This window comes from Megalops cyprinoides, chromosome 11 (assembly GCF_013368585.1).
Source record: "Megalops cyprinoides isolate fMegCyp1 chromosome 11, fMegCyp1.pri, whole genome shotgun sequence".
Classification (NCBI taxonomy): Eukaryota; Metazoa; Chordata; class Actinopteri; order Elopiformes; family Megalopidae; genus Megalops; species Megalops cyprinoides.
In genome coordinates this window covers 36897223-36916803 of record NC_050593.1, presented here as the reverse complement: position 1 = coordinate 36916803, position 19581 = coordinate 36897223, and the positions used below count along the sequence as shown (strand labels likewise).

The 19581-nt window shown below is 53.4% G+C and overlaps 1 protein-coding gene across 6 annotated transcripts in view; it reads left to right on the top strand.

The window, feature by feature from the left end:
• Positions 1-19581, top strand: part of LOC118786017 (tensin-like) — a 180636-nt gene that overhangs the window by 139321 nt on the left and 21734 nt on the right. For all 6 annotated transcript variants that reach the window (XM_036541018.1, XM_036541015.1, XM_036541013.1 and 3 more), the window contains one exon: positions 15051-16520. In XM_036541018.1, the coding sequence (XP_036396911.1) occupies positions 15051-16520 (1470 nt within the window). The remainder of the gene's footprint in view (positions 1-15050; positions 16521-19581) is intronic.

Genomic DNA, 19581 nt, shown 5'->3' with positions numbered 1-19581 from the left:
GAGCTGCCTCAGAGCATGGCCGAAACACCCAGCACCTCCCGTCACTCACCTCCCTCTCTCTCACCTCCCCCCTCACTCACCTCCCCCCTCTCTCACCTCCCTCTCTCTCACCTCCCTCTCTCTCACCTCCCCCTCATTCACCTCCCCTCTTTCACCTCCCCTCTCTTGCTCCTTGCTCAGAGCTGTCCAGGTCACTGTAGAACCTGCTCTGTGTTATATAGGGATTCACTATGTTGGTTTCTGCATTGCAGGGTTCGAAGACCTGACATCTGTGTTGATAGAGGTAAAAATCAGCCCATTGCTGTAACCTTGGTGCCTGTCATCCCAGATGCAGTATGTTTTTTTCCTGACGAAGTTGATCATGTTTGTGCAGTTTGGTTATTGACTGTGATTGGCTGGTGTCACAGCTCTGCTTGTGGTGCATTTCTAAATGTGCAGTGTGATGTAAATGCTCTGAGTGAGGGCCGAAAATGCTCTGAGTGAGGGCCGGTCTGTTGGAGCTGCTGGCTTAGTCCCAGAAGGTGATGAGTTGGAAGGTATGGGGCTGTGAACATCTCGGACCTGACTCCTTCCACGTAGCTGTGACTTCCTCTCGTCGCCCTCAGCTGTTGGAGGGGTGCTGCCGCTAAGCGTCCCCTCTGCCTGCCACTCGGGGCTTTAAATAGCCGCGTTAGAAATAGGCAGCGTCAGGGTCCCTGCCGCGTAAGCCGATCCCCCATCTCCATGACTCCCAGCCTGAGGCCAGTGACCCCGCTCTCTCCCCGGCAACCGGGAGCGGGAGTCTCGTGGTGCGTCATACTCTGCATTGGGCGCGCGGACATGACAGGTCACCGGATCCCGGGCGGGTGTGTCGCCCTGTGCCGCCCTGTCGCCCCACATTGCCCCACGATGCCGTGCTGAAGGGGTGCGTTTACACATGAATCCAGACCGGCGTCTCCCACCGAGTCGCCTCTCTCAGACCCGGCGCTTTCGGAGGGATTCTGGGTCACAGATAAGCTTACAGTACATCCACAGTACCAGTGTTACACAACACAGCTACTTTGCTAAACTCCCTTATTTTACCAGCACTGCGGGGCTGAGACTTTCACAGGAATGTTTCTGGGAACATGTCTGTGAGGTACACAGTAACGGGGGCCCCAGGAAGCACCGAGGTCTGCAGTCTCACCGTAATTAAATGTGCACGGCCGTGACTCCGGGCTGCATTTGTCAGCAGGAAGTGAACAATCTGTTATCTTAACTGTGGTGTTTAGACAGCTCTTCATAAAGAGCTGTACTGCTGCTGTGTTACGGTCTGTCTGAGAATGGAAGTCGTGTACACCTTATGGAAACAGTGAGCGCATCTCCTCCAGTGAGGGCTGGATTTGGATCTGCGGGGATGGAGACAGCCTCACTGTCTTCAGCCTGTCTGTAAGTGATATTCAGCTCAGACATTCAGCCGTGTCTCTTTGATCACACCGTCACTCAGGCCAGGGTTAGAGTGGCAGTCAAAGGTCAATTGAGGGGAGTTTGGAGGATTAAGCAGACACGGTCTAAGGTGTGCAGAAATAAGTGGCGTGATCAGTCTGTGTGAGACAGAAACTGAGAACTGTATAAATAGCTGAGCCCCTGTTTTCCATTCTTTTTAACACTAGTCATTGTTATTAAACCAAACCAATTTATTGGATTCATACTTTGGTAAGACTGTACTGCCGTAGAAAATAGGTACTACCTTACACACTTACAAAACTATATATTAATAAAAGTACATTATATATGTTTTATATACACACACACACACACACACACACTCTCATATATATAATGATGGCTAAATCACAATTACAACAGAGTGACACATTTGATCATGTGTATTAATCATTTTTAATGCAAAGTTGTCATTTAGTATTTAGCTACTTGAAGTTGCCTAATCACAGCTGAGAACAAATGTGAGGTATAGCTGGATGAAACATGAGAGAAGGCAGTATTTCAGTGTCCCCACTCCCGGTGCCGCTGGAAGAATCCTTCAGGTACTGGTTTGGACAGATGCTCTCTGTGAGAGTCTCTGTCATCACAGGTATGTGATGCGCCTCACCTGTGCCTCTACACCTGTAGAGATCACCCTCTGTGTGTTTGGGTGGCCTTCTCCATGCGCCTCCTCTCCCAGGGGAGTGCATGAAGTGATGAGATGGCACAGTAAAAATGGCCTCCCTCCTTTCTGCAACAGTGTGATTATTCATTCATGAAAGCTATCGATTATCGTTTATTGATTATCGTTATCGACTTGACCACATCCCTTGAGGTGAAAGGATCGAAATAAATGAGTTTGTTTAAAACAAAGGCCATAATTGATGCACTGATGTCATTACATTACATTACTGCCATTTAGCAGTCACTCTTATCCAGAGTGAGTTACATAGGTTACAATTTGATATGTTATCCATGTATACAGGTTTACTGAGGCAATTCTGGGTTAAGTGCCCTGCCCAAGGGTACAGCAGCAGTGCCCCAGGGGGGAATCAAGCCTGCAACCTTTCGGTTATGAGCCCTGCTCCTTACCACTTTGCTACACTGCTGATACCAATCGTTATAATCTGCTGATGGCCATGTACAGGGACACTGTTGGAAATCCCAGTCTGGGGATTTTTGTCTAAAAGCAGGAGTAATGAGCAGGGTTGCAGGGGAGAGTGGCAGCTCTGAGGCGGAGAGAGAGTGTGAGCCCGGCGGCCTGTCGTGGCTCTGAGGCGGAGAGAGAGTGTGAGCCCGGCGGCCTGTCGTGGCTCTGAGGCAGAGAGAGAGTGTGAGCCCGGCGGCCTGTCGTGGCTCTGAGGCAGAGAGAGAGTGTGAGCCCAGGGGCCTGTCGCGGCTCCGAGGCAGAGAGAGAGGGTGAGCCCGGGGGCCTGTCGCGGCTCCGAGGCAGAGAGAGAGAGAGAGTGGCCCAGCATGGGCTCTTGTTTACTGTTGCTATTGCCATATTTGGCCGTGGCGCGGCCCGCGGCATTTCTGGAATAGCTGTGAGTGAAGTGTGCGGTGGCAGGGGGAGAGGAGGGAGCAGCGGGAGAGGACACCGCGACTCCCCCGGCAGACTCCCCGCACTTTAAAGCCCCTGTGTTTACCAGTGCGTGGGGCGGGAGGGACAGCGCGGAGAGAGGCGGAGACACGCAGCACTCTGACAGTGCTGAGCTCGACGCGCTGAGTGACACGCCGCTGCAGAGCTGACAGGGGCAAAGCGTGTCAGAGAGAGGCGCGGGTACGGTGACACGCTGACAGCTCAGGGGTGCTGTTGTTGGTGCGATCGGATTTGGGGAAGGGTGCATTTTTTTCCCGTGCTTTATGCAACTGCTTTGAGGATCATCTTGCATGAATAAATCCCCAGCTTGTGAAAATAGACCTCCAGAGTACAGTTACTATGGTGAGCCGTTTCTTCACCTTCGCCCCTCCTTCTGGCATAAGTTATCGGCGCGTATATTGTGAGAACAGCTTTGTATGACTCCTGGCAGGCTGCATCTGTAAGTATCTCAAACTTTTTCAAACTTCTACTAAACTTGAATCACTTTTACTAACAACTGAAGGGATGAAGTGTCATACTTTATTCATATATTTTGTTGAGATTAGCAGATGAAATAGCCACCCTGTTGTTTTTTTAAGCTAAAAGCATGAGTTGTTAACATTTGGTTCACTAAAAAATTTTGAGCACTGAGTGTGGAAAATTTTAGGAATGGTAGTTCTCCTTTAATAAGGTAACTTGTGCCACACGTTGAATGTTACTGCATGTTTACTTCTCAAAAGCAATTTAGTCTGCGTAAAGTGTCTTGCTTTATGGGGGTTGTTTTTCAGCAGTCAGTCTGTTTTGAAAAAGGTTTGTGTTGTTTAGGCAAAGTTTAGTAGCCAGCAGAACAGCGGTAGCTCACACTCACAGGTGCTGCACTGAACTCTGCTGTGTTGTGAATGTTTTTTTCCTTCTAAATTCCCCACAGCCGCACTCTTTTGGGTTTATAATTATATCATTGAGGACTCATTTTTCAGCACAGCAACAGCTTGATGGAATATTATGGCGGCCACACCTTTGTAAATATTTGCATAGTCTGAGAGTACTTAAGCATCTCAGTGCACTGCATTTGTGAAAGTCTCCAGTGTCCCAGCAGATGGGAGAATCAGTGCAGAGATGGTTGAACAGTGTTCAGGAGAGCAGCAGCGTCGAGCACAGCCTGACGCAGCTGTGAATGTGTGGGTAACCGTGCGAATGCGCCACTTCCTGTGTCCTCAGACGGAGAGCGTCGGCTGCCGTTAAACGGTGCTGTGACATGACGCTGAGAGCTTGCAGCAGGTCTCTGCTCTGTGGAATCCTCTACGCTTGGCACGCACAGCTGCATCTGCCCGGGCCTCTGTGCTCAGAGCCAGCGAGGCTCCTTTCATTTCTCAAACGCAGCAATCGACTCTGTCAAGTATAAATTCCATGACTTTATGCATTTTTAAGTGTACCTGCAGTCACTGGGAGGGTGACAGTGTGATGGGAAAGCGTGATGTGGCATACTGACTGTCTGGAGATTACCCATCAGCTGGCTGGGCCCAAGCATTCAACACAATGGCATGAAGAAGAAGGACACAGGCGGCTGGGCCCCCCTGTTCAGTTATCATCATGCGCACCCATTGGGCAGGAGCGACCGGCTTTCATTTCTCTTTGGGAATGAGACAAAGTCCACGTGTGTAGTGCATGTTTATTAGGTGAGAAGCTTGTGGTCGGCCTGCCTGTGTGTGTGTTTTTCCCACAGTGACCACAGTGCTGGTATCCCTCAGTAAGCCCCGTGTTCCTCCCTGCTATGAGGGCGGGCAGCAGAGCCGAGCTGATGGTCTGTGGGAGACAGGCTGCCATGCTGGGAACTTGGCTCCGTTTCAGCTCAGGATGCTGTGTGTTTTCCAGGAATGATGTCTCCACATCGCTGGGCTTAAAGATGAGCCCTCCCCCACACACTTACTCGGCACTTTGCTCAAACCCTGCGGGCCGAGGCTCGGGGTGTCAGTGACTTTGGGGAATGCAGTCTGAAATTTTGGGTTAAAATGGCTCTTTGATTGCGGACTGCACTGGGTGTTGGAAAGGGATAGGTTGGATCTCCCTCAATTGATAAAGGATTTAACAGCTTTGACTCAAAACACGTGAAAAGAGTTGCACAATTTTAAGTGATCATTGTTGTGCATGTCTCTCACAGCAGAAACATGAACTGCAACAGGAGTCCTCTCATATGGTGCCTGGAGGAGTTGGGGTGACCTTCTGTGTCCCAGGCTGGGTGGTCACAAGGGACAGTGTGTGTGAGGGAGTCTCGGGCTTGTCCCAGGGGAGGGGAACTGCTGGGGGTGGTAATGGCTGACCTTTGCCCCCTGGGCCACAGCCTCCCTCCAGCTGCTCCTCTCTCGCTTGGTGCTGCTTCTCACTGCTGATTGGCTGGGAGGGTGTGAGTGTTGGTCTTAGCTTGGCTGGCGTGGGAGCAGGCGTGCTACTGGCTCTGTCTCCTGCTCTTTATACGCCACGTTCGTCTCATTCCCTCACATACCCAGACCCCCATACCTCCGCACGGGTCAGCTATTCCCCCTAAATAGCTTCCTCTGACCTGCAACAGATGTACGCCTTGCTGAAATACATGAGGCCATTCTGCGTTTCCGAGGCTGTGAAGGAGGGCTTTGAGCCGTCTGCATTCTGCCCTGTGCTAATATACCAGCGCCAGGAGACGTGTTACAGTGCATTCCCCCCACGCAGTCCTGGACGCTAACGCTAACGGCACGGGTTAGCCCTCAGGTTGCACACACAGAGGACAGATGCTGGACACAGTTTCCCCTGTTTTGAGCCTGTGGGAGCCAAATGAAACAGGTTTAAGCTGAATTATCAGCGGGACTGCCAGGCTAATGCTAATGGCAGTCTGTGAAAGCCTCTCTGAGTGAGAGGGGAATTTTCCCATATCAGGACAATAGAGAATCGTGCTTCGCGGGCGACACACAATCTCTCGTCTATTCCCAGTGACCCATTAACAGCGGCAGCCAAGCCACAGCTCTCCTGTCGCAAGCACAATTGATCTGGGCCACAAACTCCCCTGCTAATTGCCGTCCTATTACACATGAGGTGGCTACAATAATGAGCCAGTCATTTCCTGGTATTATTTTTGCATAAATGAATGGGGATTAGCATGTAATAATAGGGAGCAGATAGCCTCGTACAGACAGGGTGTTTGCTGGTCATCTCATTCAGGGGTAACAGAACTGTGTCAGCCCTAGACAGCAGAGTAGCAGGCATCGTTTCTCATACTGTGAAGAAGCCTTCAGATTTGTTTCAAAGTAAATCCTGTAACTTAATTGATCTTTTTTATGTTTAACTTTCTTAAAACAAACTTTCTTTAAATGAATAAAAAAGCAAGAGCCTCCTCTCAAGCTCGGCTGTGAGTGGATGTGAAGTCTGGGCCTCTGAAACTCGGCCGCGGTCCGATCTCCTGGGTCTGCCCCTGACCACAGCAGCCACCGCACACACATCAAGGCATAACTTCACAGGGGCCTGTCTGCTCCCCGCTCCGCAAGCGGCGCTTGATTGCTTTTCCTGAGACATTATGTCACCTCTAATGAAAGGTTAGCCCTGATCTCCGCGGTGCGACTGATTCCCTGTGTGCGCCCAGCTGTGGCGGGAGAGCTGGAGGCGGGCCGCGCCTGGGACACGCCCAGAGCGTCTCCCTCCGACCGGCCGCACACACGGGCCCAGGTACAGGGCTGACGCAACTTCCTATTCACACCCTGACAGGGATGCGTAATCAGTGCGTTGTATAGCATAACGTGCCAGCAAGAAATACGCTGCACTCAACTCATGTATATGGGCATCTAACGCAGAAATGTTTATAAGTAGAGGACAGAGGTGAGTACATCATCCTAATGTGTCGTGCACAGCCTGGGTAATGTTTACAGGAGTAGGGGTCAAGAGGGATGTGTTTACATCATGAGAAAGCCCTGTTCTTCACAGGGTAATAACGCTGTCACCGGCAGGAACTCTGGGATAGGGGAAGTGGATAAGCTCTGTGGAGGAAATTTCTGTTCTGTTCTGTTAGACCCCCTGAATTGCGCTTCTGATCTTTGAAATCTTGCCTTCTGACAGCTTGTAATGCCTTCCTGTATCTGCAAGAAAAACACTTTCATATCCTATCATACTCATCTTTTTTTTTTAGTTTCAGTAGTTGATGAATAGGACTTTAGAGATTCGCACATCCAAACCAAGCTAAACTCAGGTGCCTGAGAGAAGAGGGTGGGGGAGGATTCTTCCCTGGTTTCAGCGGCTGGCACATCCTTCTTGTTTCTTGCTGTTTGATTTAGGAGGCGAGGCATCTTTATTGCATTGCTGATGTGCTCGATTTTAATGCCCTCAGTAACTGCAGAGTGGGATCCTGTGCTTAAGTGTTTGTGGGTGAGGGGGCTGAGTGCTTTTGCGCTGTCTCTGTCAGCCAGACTGAAGTGCTTACTGCACAGATATCAGGTCCAGCTCAGCCAGGGTGTGATGCTCCCGGGGTGTCTGCCTCGGTCCTGCAGGAGAGCCAGTGTTTATGGTCCTCAGAATGGCTGTCTGTGGCGCAGCTGGAGGAAATGGAGTTCTTGCTGTCTGAAATTGGGCCTGACCGAATGCTACTGAATGTTAGTGATAATACGGGCGGTTTGGATCACTGAACATAGAATGGGCTTCATGGGTCAGCCTGGGGCTGCACTGACCTGCCCTACCCCCCCCCCGCCCCCGCACATCTGGGCAGCAGCTTCTCCTGAGGGCCCATAAAGCCTCATGGGCTTTTGGAAAGGGGTGTACATGTTCAGCAGCGTAGGTATACAGCCCCCCATGTGCTGTGCCCCACCGCTGCTCAGTGGGGTGAAGACCAGGGACCCCCAACAGTGGGCAAGCATAAATGGTCTAGACAGAGTGCTTTTCCAGTGGGCATTTATGGTGAGGCTCTCGCTGGACTCAGCGTGAGGGAGAGCGTGTTCAGGGGTTGACAGGAGAGTGTTACTCACAGGAAAAGAGTGTGGAGGTCAGATATCCTCACCCCATTTATCTCTCACTCCAGAGAAGCTTCTGGTCCCAAAAACCTGGGCCTATTTCAGGCTGAAGGGCAGGCAGCTTCCCTGCTGGTCCCTCTCCAGCTCCACGCTGCCATGCTTTCACGAGGTCACTTCCACCTGCCTACAGCACACTGCCCTTACTGCACACAGGAGCCTAACTGCTGTGCTTATTAGCTCAGCTCAGCAGATGAGTTTAAAAATATAGTTCTGACTACCGGCACACGCTCACAAGCTGAGAGATGATGAAGCATTATAACGTTTTATAGAATATTGTTATTTTGATAGAGGTGACCACTCTGAAACCATCTGACGTATTTGTAGTATTTATAGAGAAAGCCATGGCAGCAGCACCTGCTGTTTTCAGATTAAAATAGAGGGAGGCATATCTGTAAACACTTAAACAGCCCTTATTAATAGAGAACCTATCTGTGTCTGTATTTATATAAGGGCATTGTCTGTGGCAGGGTTCATGTCAGTCTTCTCCCTGGGGGGTCATCGCCTGCGGTAGTTTGAATTCTCTTACCTTTAGTCACTCTGTTTGTGAAGTAAATGTCAAATATGTGATGTCACTGAGGGTTTTTTTGGGTGGGGGGAGGCAGTTGGGGGCAGAGGGGGTCAGATTCCTGATGTGTTGCAGAACGTCGATTCCTTAAATATTGCGTTACAGAGTGTACCCTGCTGCTCGTGTTCTTTCCTGTAATCACCGCAGAATTTCCTGCAGTGTCATTGTTGGTGCCGAGCTGGATGGGCACGGCCACCTGTGGCCCTCGACAGAAGTGCATTCTGGGTAACGTGGCCCTGCTCACAGCGGGTCAAGGACCTGAAGGAACTGGAGATCATAGCCGAGGCTGGCGGTGGTTCACTGAGAGCTCCTCACATACTGAGCACATTCTGTTCTCTCTGTCTCGCTTTGACATCGCAGCAAACGTCATCACGTTGCCCCAACATTTCAAGGATGTTGGTGGAACGTTGTGACAGGCAGGTATGTGCCTCTCAGCTGTTCCTTGCATGACTTTCCCTGACTCTTTGCCATGTCAGCTGCGTCGAGGCATTGCTCACTTCTCAGCATTTCCAGCAGAGAGGACTATCCCTGGAAGAGCAGAAGGCTGTGGGGGCAACCAAACCCCTTTCCCATGTGAGGCCGAAGGCCACAAAGTGGGGCAGAGGTCACGATGAGCCAGCTCCGGGGGCGGGCCCGTTCCCGACCACACCGAGACCAGACGCTGTTTGAGCCTGATTCCTGGACTTCTGGGTGTGAAAGCGGGAGACCTCTGTGATCCTGCGGGTCACTCCTGTCTGTCCCCTCTCCTCCCTGTGAAGGGCTGGAGCATTAGTCACTCAGGCTACAGGCTTTCCTCTCACTGTCCCGACAGGGACTCCATACACTTCCCTTTTAGGCAATGAGGATCCCGCTGAGCCGCCTGGAAGGAACATGTTTTTAATGGGATACTCAGTGTTACACATCAGGCTGTTTGTCCAGCTATTCAAACAGCAGTCTATTATGAATAAGCTATCGCTGATATTACAGCTACCGCTGCTGAAATGGCTGACAAATAACCAGTGAAAATGTGTACAGGGTGTGGAAGCTTTGCTTCTCTTCTCCTGTTTAGACAAACACAGTTAGAAACTCGCTTTTCCCACAGAGAGGGCAGCTCTGTGCCTTGTGTTGAGTCCCAGGACAGTACATGCAGTGTTCATTGAGTCTGGCATTAACAGACATTGGTAATGGATTACCTATTGTCTGGGTTTAAGCCTACACTGTGTCAGTAATCAGAGGGGCACCCTCTGCTCGGGGTGGGAGATAGATGGGAAAGTTGAGGAGCAGACGGTGCGAAGCTGTCTTCCTCTCCCGCTGTGAGGGTAAATCATTACACTCAGGAGAGGCGGCTTCTCAGGGCCTCTGCATCGCAGCCCATATGAAATAACCCACAGGTATGCAGGTCTTAAAGAGGCTGTTTCTCAGCCGGCAGAGAGACTCGCTGTGCTTCACACTGAGCTCCACACTGAGCTCCACACTGACCTTCACACTGAGCTCCACACTGAGCTCCACACTGAGCTCCACACTGAGCTTCACACTGAGCTCCACACTGAGTTTCACACTGACCTTCACACTGAGCTCCACACTGACCTTCACACTGAGCTCCACACTGAGCTTCACACTGACCTTCACACTGATCTCCACACTGACCTTCACACTGATCTCCACACTGACCTTCACACTGACCTTCACACTGAGCTCCACACTGAGTTTCACACTGAGTTTCACACTGACCTTCACACTGAGCTCCACACTGAGTTTCACACTGATCTCCACATTGATCTCCACACTGAGCTTCACACTGAGCTCCACACTGAGCTTCACACTGAGCTCCACACTGATCTCCACACTGAGCTTCACACTGAGCTCCACACTGAGTTTCACACTGATCTCCACACTGATCTCCACACTGATCTCCACACTGAGCTTCACACTGAGCTCCACACTGATCTCCACACTGATCTCCACACTGAGCTTCACACTGAGCTCCACACTGATCTCCACACTGAGCTCCACACTGATCTCCACACTGAGCTTCACACTGAGCTCCACACTGAGCTGGTCTGTGCTGTTAGCGGTCAGATTGCAGAGACAGCTTTGTGTCTGCTCACTGTTGTGGCAGTGTGAGGTTTAGCCTCTCTGAGAGGCTGGAGAGAGAGCGAGGGGAGATGCTAATCAGGAAAGTTAATAGCAGCTATTTTGAGTAATGCCACCACTGTACAGAGCCTAAGCCTTAGCAGTACATAAATCACAGTATTATATACTTTCTAAAGGTTCATTCATTCAGGAAAAGGAAAAGAAAATGAAGGCAAGATGTGACATTTTCATACAGATTTAGGCATCAAGGAAAATAAGCTTCTGTTCAGGCAGAGATCTGCAGCGTTATTTTCCACAGCACCCTCCCTCCTCCCGAGGGTCAGGGTTCAGTCCCGCTAACACCATCTCTCAGTCCTGCCCCAAGCTGCCCCAAGCTGCCCCAAGCTGCCCCTGTCTCTTCTCTCCCCTCTCTGCTCTTTCCCCTTTGCCTGCTCCACAACCCCCTTCTCCCCACTCTCCTCTCCCCTCTCATCTTCCTGTGTGTGTGTGTGTGTGTGTGTGTGTTTGTGTATGTGTATTTGTGTGTGTTTTATTACACATTTCTGTGTCTTGGAGTGAGGTGTTGGATATCACAGTCACGGGGAAAGAGAGAGGGGTGGGCGAGGGGGGGGGGGAAGAGAGAGAGAGGGAGAGGGAGGGAGAGAGGGAGAGGGAGAGAGAGAGGGAAAGAGAGGGGGAGAGAGAGAGAGAGAGAGGGAGAGAGAGAGAGAGAGAGGGAGAGAGAGGGAAAGAGAGGGAGGGAGGGAGAGAGAGAGAGAGAGAGGGAGGGAGAGAGGGAGAGGGCGCCCTGGTCCTGGTGATGTCACGCTGACAGACGCATAGCTCGGAGATGATACGAACCTGCCAGTAAACAGGGAGGGGGTGGGAGCCGCTGAAAGAGGAGCAGCAGCGAGCGCTGAGAGGCACAGACCCGTCGCTGTCCCGCACTGGCAGAGCTACAGCAGCCACAGCACGGCCTGAGCCAAGACGCTTCCTCCTCTCAGCTCCACTGCAGGAGGCTCCCGCACACGGCCTAAAGAGCTGCTTCTCCCCCAAAAATAAACAACCGCCGCTTTTCTCTGGATTATAAAAGGGCCGACTGTTAGACAGGTAGGGTTTTTTAATATCCTGATGTGTTTTTATTTATTTATTTTTTTTGAGAAAAAAGAAACTAAACTAAAGTAAGTTTTAGCTTGTGTTGAAGCACTTAAGCATGTGTTACTGGAGTGCTGTTATTTATATCGATGCGCATAGCAGCCTGATGTTGTGATTTATAATATGTTGCTGATCGTATATCACGTTTGCCTGTGAACAGGTGACAAACAAGGTGCTGAAACGCAGATCAGCTCCTTTTTAAGACGGAGGTGTGCGCATGTTCCGCTGCCGTGCTGTCATGTGCAGATTCTTGCAAACATGAGAAGAAAATAAAGATGATGGCACTCTGTGGCCAGACCCGTAAACCAACCTGCGCTCCGAGGCTGTGGAATGTGTCCTGTAGTCAGGTTCGAGTCCTGCTCCCTTACATGGGGCTGAATGCTCTCCCTCCACTGGAGGGCGCCGTGGAGCAGGCTGATGCTGTAGGCATTCAGGAAACGAAGCCGGAGGTTGTCAGGGGCAACTGCTGCCAAAGTAGAGGATGGGGAGAAGCTTCACTTTTTCCAAGAGATTCTGTTAAATGAAGAACTGGCCGCGTGCCTTGCTGATGAAAACGAAGCGAACTCGCTGTCGGGTCGTCAGCCAATCCCTTGAAAAGAAATTTGAGAGGCTGTAACGCTGTCCTAGTGAGACCCTGCTGATGAGGGCTGTGCTGAACAAACTTTGCATGTTATGCACAACTCCGCTGTGTCCTTTCACAGTGTTAATGACCGCAGAGACAATGGGATAATTTCATATTTTATTTTGTACACATTGGGAGTGATCTCTTTTTATAAACCAGATTTATGTGCAAATTTCTTCCAAAATGACAGTTTCAACAGTAGTGTGAAAGAGGGCCCAGGGAAATGAACTGTGTAGAAATGGAAAGTGTATAAAAAGTAAAATAAGGAACCAGATTGGACTCAACACTGAATGAAGCTCGGTATGTCAGTACAGGAATGGATATATACGGTCATGAAACAGGAAAGAACATCCAATAACAGCTTCAGGCGTCCAGTGAGAACAGCATTAGATTAAAGAGATCCTATTTGGATAAAAAGCACAGATGTGCAGTCCAAACAATGGACATGCCCCACACACCCGACGGGTTTTTCACTGCTGAGCAACAGAAAGGCTGAAAGTGAAGCCAGCTCTGTATGTATGCCATTTACTGGAATGGAGTGTTACAATAATGTTTGAGTTGAGCTGGAGCTTCATCGGGAGCTGTGTGTACGAGTCGTCTGATTTATGTGTTGTCCACATGGAGATTTGCTTACCACAGCTCATACTGCGAGACACTTAATTAAGACAGCGCGGGTTATGGCATATTAGATATGTGCCACCTCTCAGCACAGTCAAGATGGCCAACATTAGCAAACCACCACAGTCACATTCACAAACAAAGCCTCTTCATTCATAAATCAGAACATTTGTGGCAACAGGCGTAAAAACAGGCAAGTGAAAAAGACCCGTCTCTGCAGCACAGAGCAGAGCAGGCTTGCAGGCAGAGCCAGCACCACCGCTCCTGCCCCGGGGCTGGGACGTCAGGCCCCAAACCGCTCTGGGGCCCTGCGCCTGGGGGCGTGGTCCCTCTCTGAGGGCTGGGGCAGGAGGGGTGAGGTGCACACAGCACCGTGTCTGAGCACTGTGCCTGCCCTGTTAGTGTGAGGACAGGCCTGCCTCTCTGAGCCTGTGGAGCTGCCCCACAGGGCCGGGGTCACAGTCCCTCTCCCTGAACCCTCCTCCACACGCACAACCAGGGCTCTATTCAGTGATGGAGGACATTTGTTAAACACGCGAGAACGCAGGAATTCATAAAAGCTACTTTCTTTGCGTCTGCGTTATTGGATTTGCGGGTGCGCAGATAGCTGCAGATTGCATTACGGGAGCTCGGCGGTGAGGCCGCAGTGGTGCGTGTGGCAGAATCGGGGCGCTGCAGGGGGGACTGCGATCTCTCTCCCAGCGCAGTGTCACAGTGAGTACAGTGCAGCTGCCGTAAGGTCACACCGCTGCTCACACGGCGCGTCCGACGCCGAGCCACGCGGGGACGCAGCATGATGACGTCTCTGAGACTCACAGACGCGGACTGCGGCCCTATTAATAGACAGCAGCTGAAACAAGGCGCTGCCACGCTGGGTTTGGGGTCACGGCGGAGAGGGGCCCCTCTCTCCCCAATAATGAGCTGTGACAGGGCCTGATCACTGGGGAACAAAGGGCACACTGTCAGGAGGAGGGGGCTGTACACCCTGCGGTCAAGCTGAGCGGGAGCCAGAGGGAGCGTGTGTGTGAGAGAGAGTGTGTGTGTGTGTGTGTGAGTGCGTGCGTGTGTGTGTGTGTGTGTGTATGTGTGTGGGCTGGTGGTGGTGGTGGGGGGCCGGAAATGTTTTGCTTTCTTTCCAGAAAGGCAGGAAGTGCTTTTGAGCTTTAATTCTGATGCCTCTTTTCCACATCTGAGTCATTCTTCACAGCTTAGCCTGGGAATATCCCTTTGGCCTGGACTGGTAGTCAGAGCCCAGGGGAGATGTTGCCGCTGCTGCTGTGTGTGTGTGTGTGTGTGTGTGTGTGTGTGTGTGTGTGGGTGCGTGGATGGAGCTCTTTAAAGAACTCTTTTGTTGAAACTGTGGGTCCCAGAGGATATATGCCAGCTTTCATTAGGTACATTACATTATAGAGTTGCATAGCATACTCCCTTATTCAGGAAAATTACATTTAGCATACCATCGGTTTATAAAGTGAAACAATTTACAGCGGCAGTTCAAGTCTAAGTACTGTACACTTCAGTGAGCTTCCAAACCACATCTGATGAAGAAGGTATCCCCACCAAAGGATTCTCTCATCCCATTGTGGTCAGCGCGACAGACTACCCCTACCCCTAACCTTGCTTGACTGTGGACTGTGCTGTGCGCTGTCATGGCAGTCTACTGTGAACAGCAGTGAGAGGTACAGGTGACTGCAGTGGTGTCAGGGCTGTGGCCTGTGTCTCCTTTCCCAGAATTCAGTCTGCCGGGGAGCAGGTGGCGGAGCGTGGCTTTAAGATCATATAGCATGCCAGAATCTCCAGAATTCCACTGGAATCATAATCAGCATTAAAGCGCAGTCCTTTGAGGTGCATGGTTACTGCTCACCCTGCAGTCTGTGATGTCACTGTTTCCAGCGCTACAGGTCACTCCAGTTCACGTGTGAAAAAGTGAGCAGTGTGCATTATGGGATACGTTGCCCTGACAGCACTGTCTCCCTCGCGTTTCTGTTTCAGACGTCGTCCACACGCAAGGTCCTCTCGACGGAAGCCTCTACGCCAAAGTTCGCAAGAAGGAGTCCATCGAGGGGGCAGTTACCGCCAATGGGCTTCCTGCCACAGACCACACCCTCCCCACAGTAGACCACACCCTCCCCGCGGTTGACCACGCCCTCTCGGTGAGCAGCGACTCGGGGAACTCGACCGCCTCCATAAAGACCGACCGCACGGATGAGCCAGGGCAGCAGCAGGCCTCGGTGAGCCAGGCCGCTGCCCCCCCCCTCAGCCCCGAGGAGAAGCAGGAGCTAGAGCAGCTGCTGAGCGGCCTCGAGACCCCCGCCGCCCAGCAGGGCTACCTGGCTACGCCCCCCAACGCAGGAGGGGGCAAGCTCCACCTGGTCCCCGCCCAGGTGCACGTGAACGGGCACAACAGCGCTGACCGGGAGACAGACATCCTCGACGACGAGCTGCCCGTCAGCCAGGCGGCCAACAGCGTCGACAGCCTCGGCACCCTCTCATCCTTCGAAGGCAGAGCCACGCCCGCTGAGCTCTACGACCAGCCCGAGACGGTCATTAACGGGCAGGACGGCCCGTGTCTGAGCAGCGTCCGGGAGAGGGCGGCAGCGATGCCAGTGCACCGGCTCCACAGCTCCGCCTCGGCTCAGGAGCGCCTCATGGAGGCGGGACCAGCGCCAACCGGATACCCCGACCACAGCAGCAGCGTGTACCGCTCGCAGTCCTTCGGGGCCCCCGGCATGGAACCGGGCCCCAAGATGATGCCGCGGGCCCCGGCACGCAGCACCAGCAGCAGGGAGGCGGTGCAGAGGGGCCTGAACGTGTGGCAGCAGTACGGCGTGCCCGATGAGCCGGTCGCTGACGGCGTCGGCTTTAACCCCGCCCAGCAGACCCACAGCCTGCCCGAGTTCCCGCCCACGGCCTCCCAGCAGGAGATCCAGCAGTCCATCGAGGCGCTGAACATGCTGATGCTGGACCTGGACCCCGCCCTCACGCAGGTGCCTAAATCCTACAGCGCCCCTGGAGACGGCGGCGTAATCACCGTCCAGCCCTCTCTGTCCCAGGCACACGCCCGGCCCTCCTACCAGGCGGACTCCGCCATCCATGGCTACGCGCCGGTGTACGGCCCCGGTTCCGTCAGCCCGCACAGGCCGACCGCGGTGTACCAGCCCTCCTACCCCACAGAGTCCTACGACGCGGTGAGCTACGGGCCACCCGCGGCCTACCTCGCCGAGCCCTCCCCCACCTTCGGCCAATTGCAGCTGAAACCCCTCAACACCTACCCCCCCAGCGCCACCCCCAGCTCCCCCGAGCCCCTGGAGCACCACCACCCCGGCATCCAGCCCTCCCCGGGACCCCCCCACAGCTACAGTGCCTCCTCCTCCCCGCTGCCCGCCCCAACCCCCGCCAGGGACATCGAGCCCGAGGAGGAGAACTTCGGCGTGCAGGGCCTGGTGGCCCACCGCGTGGCAGGTATGAGCACACCTGCACCTCACGCAGCACACCTGCACCTCACCTCACGCAGCACACCTGCCCCTCACGCCGCACACCTGCACCTCACCTCACGCAGCACACCTGCACCTCACCTCACGCGGCACACCTGCACCTCACACAGCACACCTGCACCTCACCTCATGCAGCACACCTGCACCTCACACAGCACACCTGCACCTCACCTCACACAGCACACCTGCACCTCACGCAGCACACCTGCACCTCACCTCACACAGCACACCTGCACCTCACACAGCACACCTGCACCTCACACAGCACACCTGCACCTCACGCAGCACACTCACACAGCACACCTGCACCTCACGCAGCACACCTGCACCTCATGCAGCACACCTGCACCTCACACAGCACACCTGCACCTCACGCAGCACACCTGCACCTCACGCAGCACACCTGCACCTGCACCTCACGCAGCACACCTGCACCTCACGCAGCACACCTGCACCTCACACAGCACACCTGCACCTCACACAGCACACCTGCACCTCACCTCACGCAGCACACCTGCACCTCACGCAGCACACCTGCACCTCACACAGCACACCTGCACCTCATACAGCACACCTGCACCTCACGCAGCACACCTGCACCTGCACCTCACGCAGCACACCTGCACCTCACACAGCACACCTGCACCTCACCTCACGCAGCACACCTGCACCTCACACAGCACACCTGCACCTCTGCACTCCGGTCCGGGCGTTTGCAGTTTAGCACTAATGATACACACACCACAGGGTACACAGCTTTTTGAATTTCATTTATTTCTATGCTTTTTCAGTTTGTTATTTATTCATTAATTTTAATTTCATGATTCATTAATGCAAGCATTGTCATGAGTTTCCCACTGGATATTTTCATTAAATATTCATTTCTACATTAAAGTACTACAGAGCTTGTTCCACGGGGCCTTACTGGGCCTTTTATCTGAATCATTTGATGCTTTAGGCTAATTTGATTTCCTACAATATTATTTATGTTTGCAAGAAGAATATTCAGCACAGCCAGGCATAATTACATATCGAGATGTCTGCAGTTAAAATTCACAGGGAAATTGCCCGGGTCTCTCTCTCTATGGAGCCTGTCAGTTTGGCCTGTGGTAAAACAGCATGTTGCAGAGAGTAAGAGTGAAAGGCCGCCACAGCAGTCTGAGGTTTGGTCAGCGTAGTCTTTGCAGGGCTGCCGGACTGTTGATACTACTGAAGGCTCATTAACAGTTGTTACAGTGTGTGAAACACACCATCTAGGGACAATGTTGGGCCTTGAACTTTTCCTCATGGACAGCACGGTGAAGGAGACCAGCTGTGGGAGAGCGGCCAGGTCATGCAAAATGTGAAACGGACGCGCCCCCGGAATATGGCCTTGGACAGAGAGGGTTTATGCTCCCCAGATTTAGCACGGGGGCATTCACACGCGGAGACGCTTTCTGGCACAGTGCTCTGTGTTCCACAGCCACACTCTGGCCTTTGTCCCACAATGCACTGTGTCTCAGACCCCCCCAGCATGTCTGCAGTCTCTCTCTCTCTCTCACAGTATCTCACCTGCCCCTCTCCCCTGCCCCTCTTCCCTGCTCCTCTCCCCTGCTCCTGCCCCTCTTCCCTGCTCCTCTCCCCTGCCCCTCTTCCCTGCTCCTCTCCCCTGCCCCTCTCCCCTGCCCCTCTTCCCTGCTCTTCTCCCCTGCTCCTCTCCCCTGCCCCTCTCCCCTGCCCCTGCTCCTCTCCCCTGCCCCCTGCCCCTCTCCCCTGCCCCCTGCTCCTGCCCCTGCCCCCTGCTCCTGCCCCTGCCCCTCTCCCCTGCCCCTGCCCCTCTCCCCTGCCCCTGCTCCTCTCCCCTGCCCCTGCTCCTCTCCCCTGCCCCCTGCCCCTGCCCCTCTCCCCTGCCCCCTGCTCCTGCCCCTGCCCCCTGCTCCTGCCCCTGCCCCTCTCCCCTGCCCCTGCCCCTCTCCCCTGCCCCCTGCTCCTGCCCCTGCCCCCTGCTCCTGCCCCTGCCCCCTGCTCCTGCCCCTGCCCCTCTCCCCTGCCCCTGCTCCTCTCCCCTGCCCCCTGCCCCTGCCCCTCTCCCCTGCCCCCTGCTCCTGCCCCTGCCCCTCTCCCCTGCCCCTGCTTCTCTCCCCTGCCCCCTGCCCCTGCTCCTGCCCCTGCCCCTCTCCCCTGCCCCTGCTCCTCTCCCCTGCCCCTCTCCCCTGCTCCTGCCCCTCTCCCCTGCCCCTCTTCCCTGCTCTTCTCCCCTGCCCCTCTCCCCTGCTCCTGCCCCTCTCCCCTGCCCCTGCCCCTCTCCCCTGCCCCTCTCGCCCACCCGGGTCTAAGGGCCACGCCCAGCTGGTTCCTTCACAGCCAGCAGGAGGGATGAGTCTGTCCTCCAGAGTCTCTTTCACACAGGGGTTCACAGAATTACATGTGGTGTATTGGGTTTGAGATATGGACCAAGTTGATAAGAATCTGGTTTTAACAGGGCCTGTGATGCAGTTATGGAGCAGCCAGGACTCTGTTTTGTCGTTATGTCCCCTGTGGCAGTATGAGGGATGAATACACTCCTTTTCAGCCTTTCTCTGTATGAACAGGCGACTCGCTCCGCAGCTCTGGCTTAATGGAGATGTCTAGCATCGCAGCCTGGGTACTTACCACATAACACCTTCTCTGTTGTCATCCCCACATAAGCGTGCGCTGAGCAAATCTAATATTGAGCTAGTTACCTAAACAAGTAGAAGACTGAAGCCCAAGTCTTCAGTCTATCTAATAACGGCAACAGGAGTCCAGGGTCTCATCCCGTTGGAATGGGAGTGAACATATTCTTTGTTGCTCATATACAGTATGTCCCAGAGGCATAAAGTGAGCTGTCTGACATGCCAAGGGCACAGATAAGCACATCGATATTAAATGTAAGGGGTTAGAACAGATGGCTGTGTCTGTTTTCAACAGCCCATACAGTACATTCTATGCTGTAATTACATACACTGACCATAAACTCCTGCTGCTGAGTGCACAGGTGCCACCTAGTGGTGGCTCAGAGAAATGTCTGC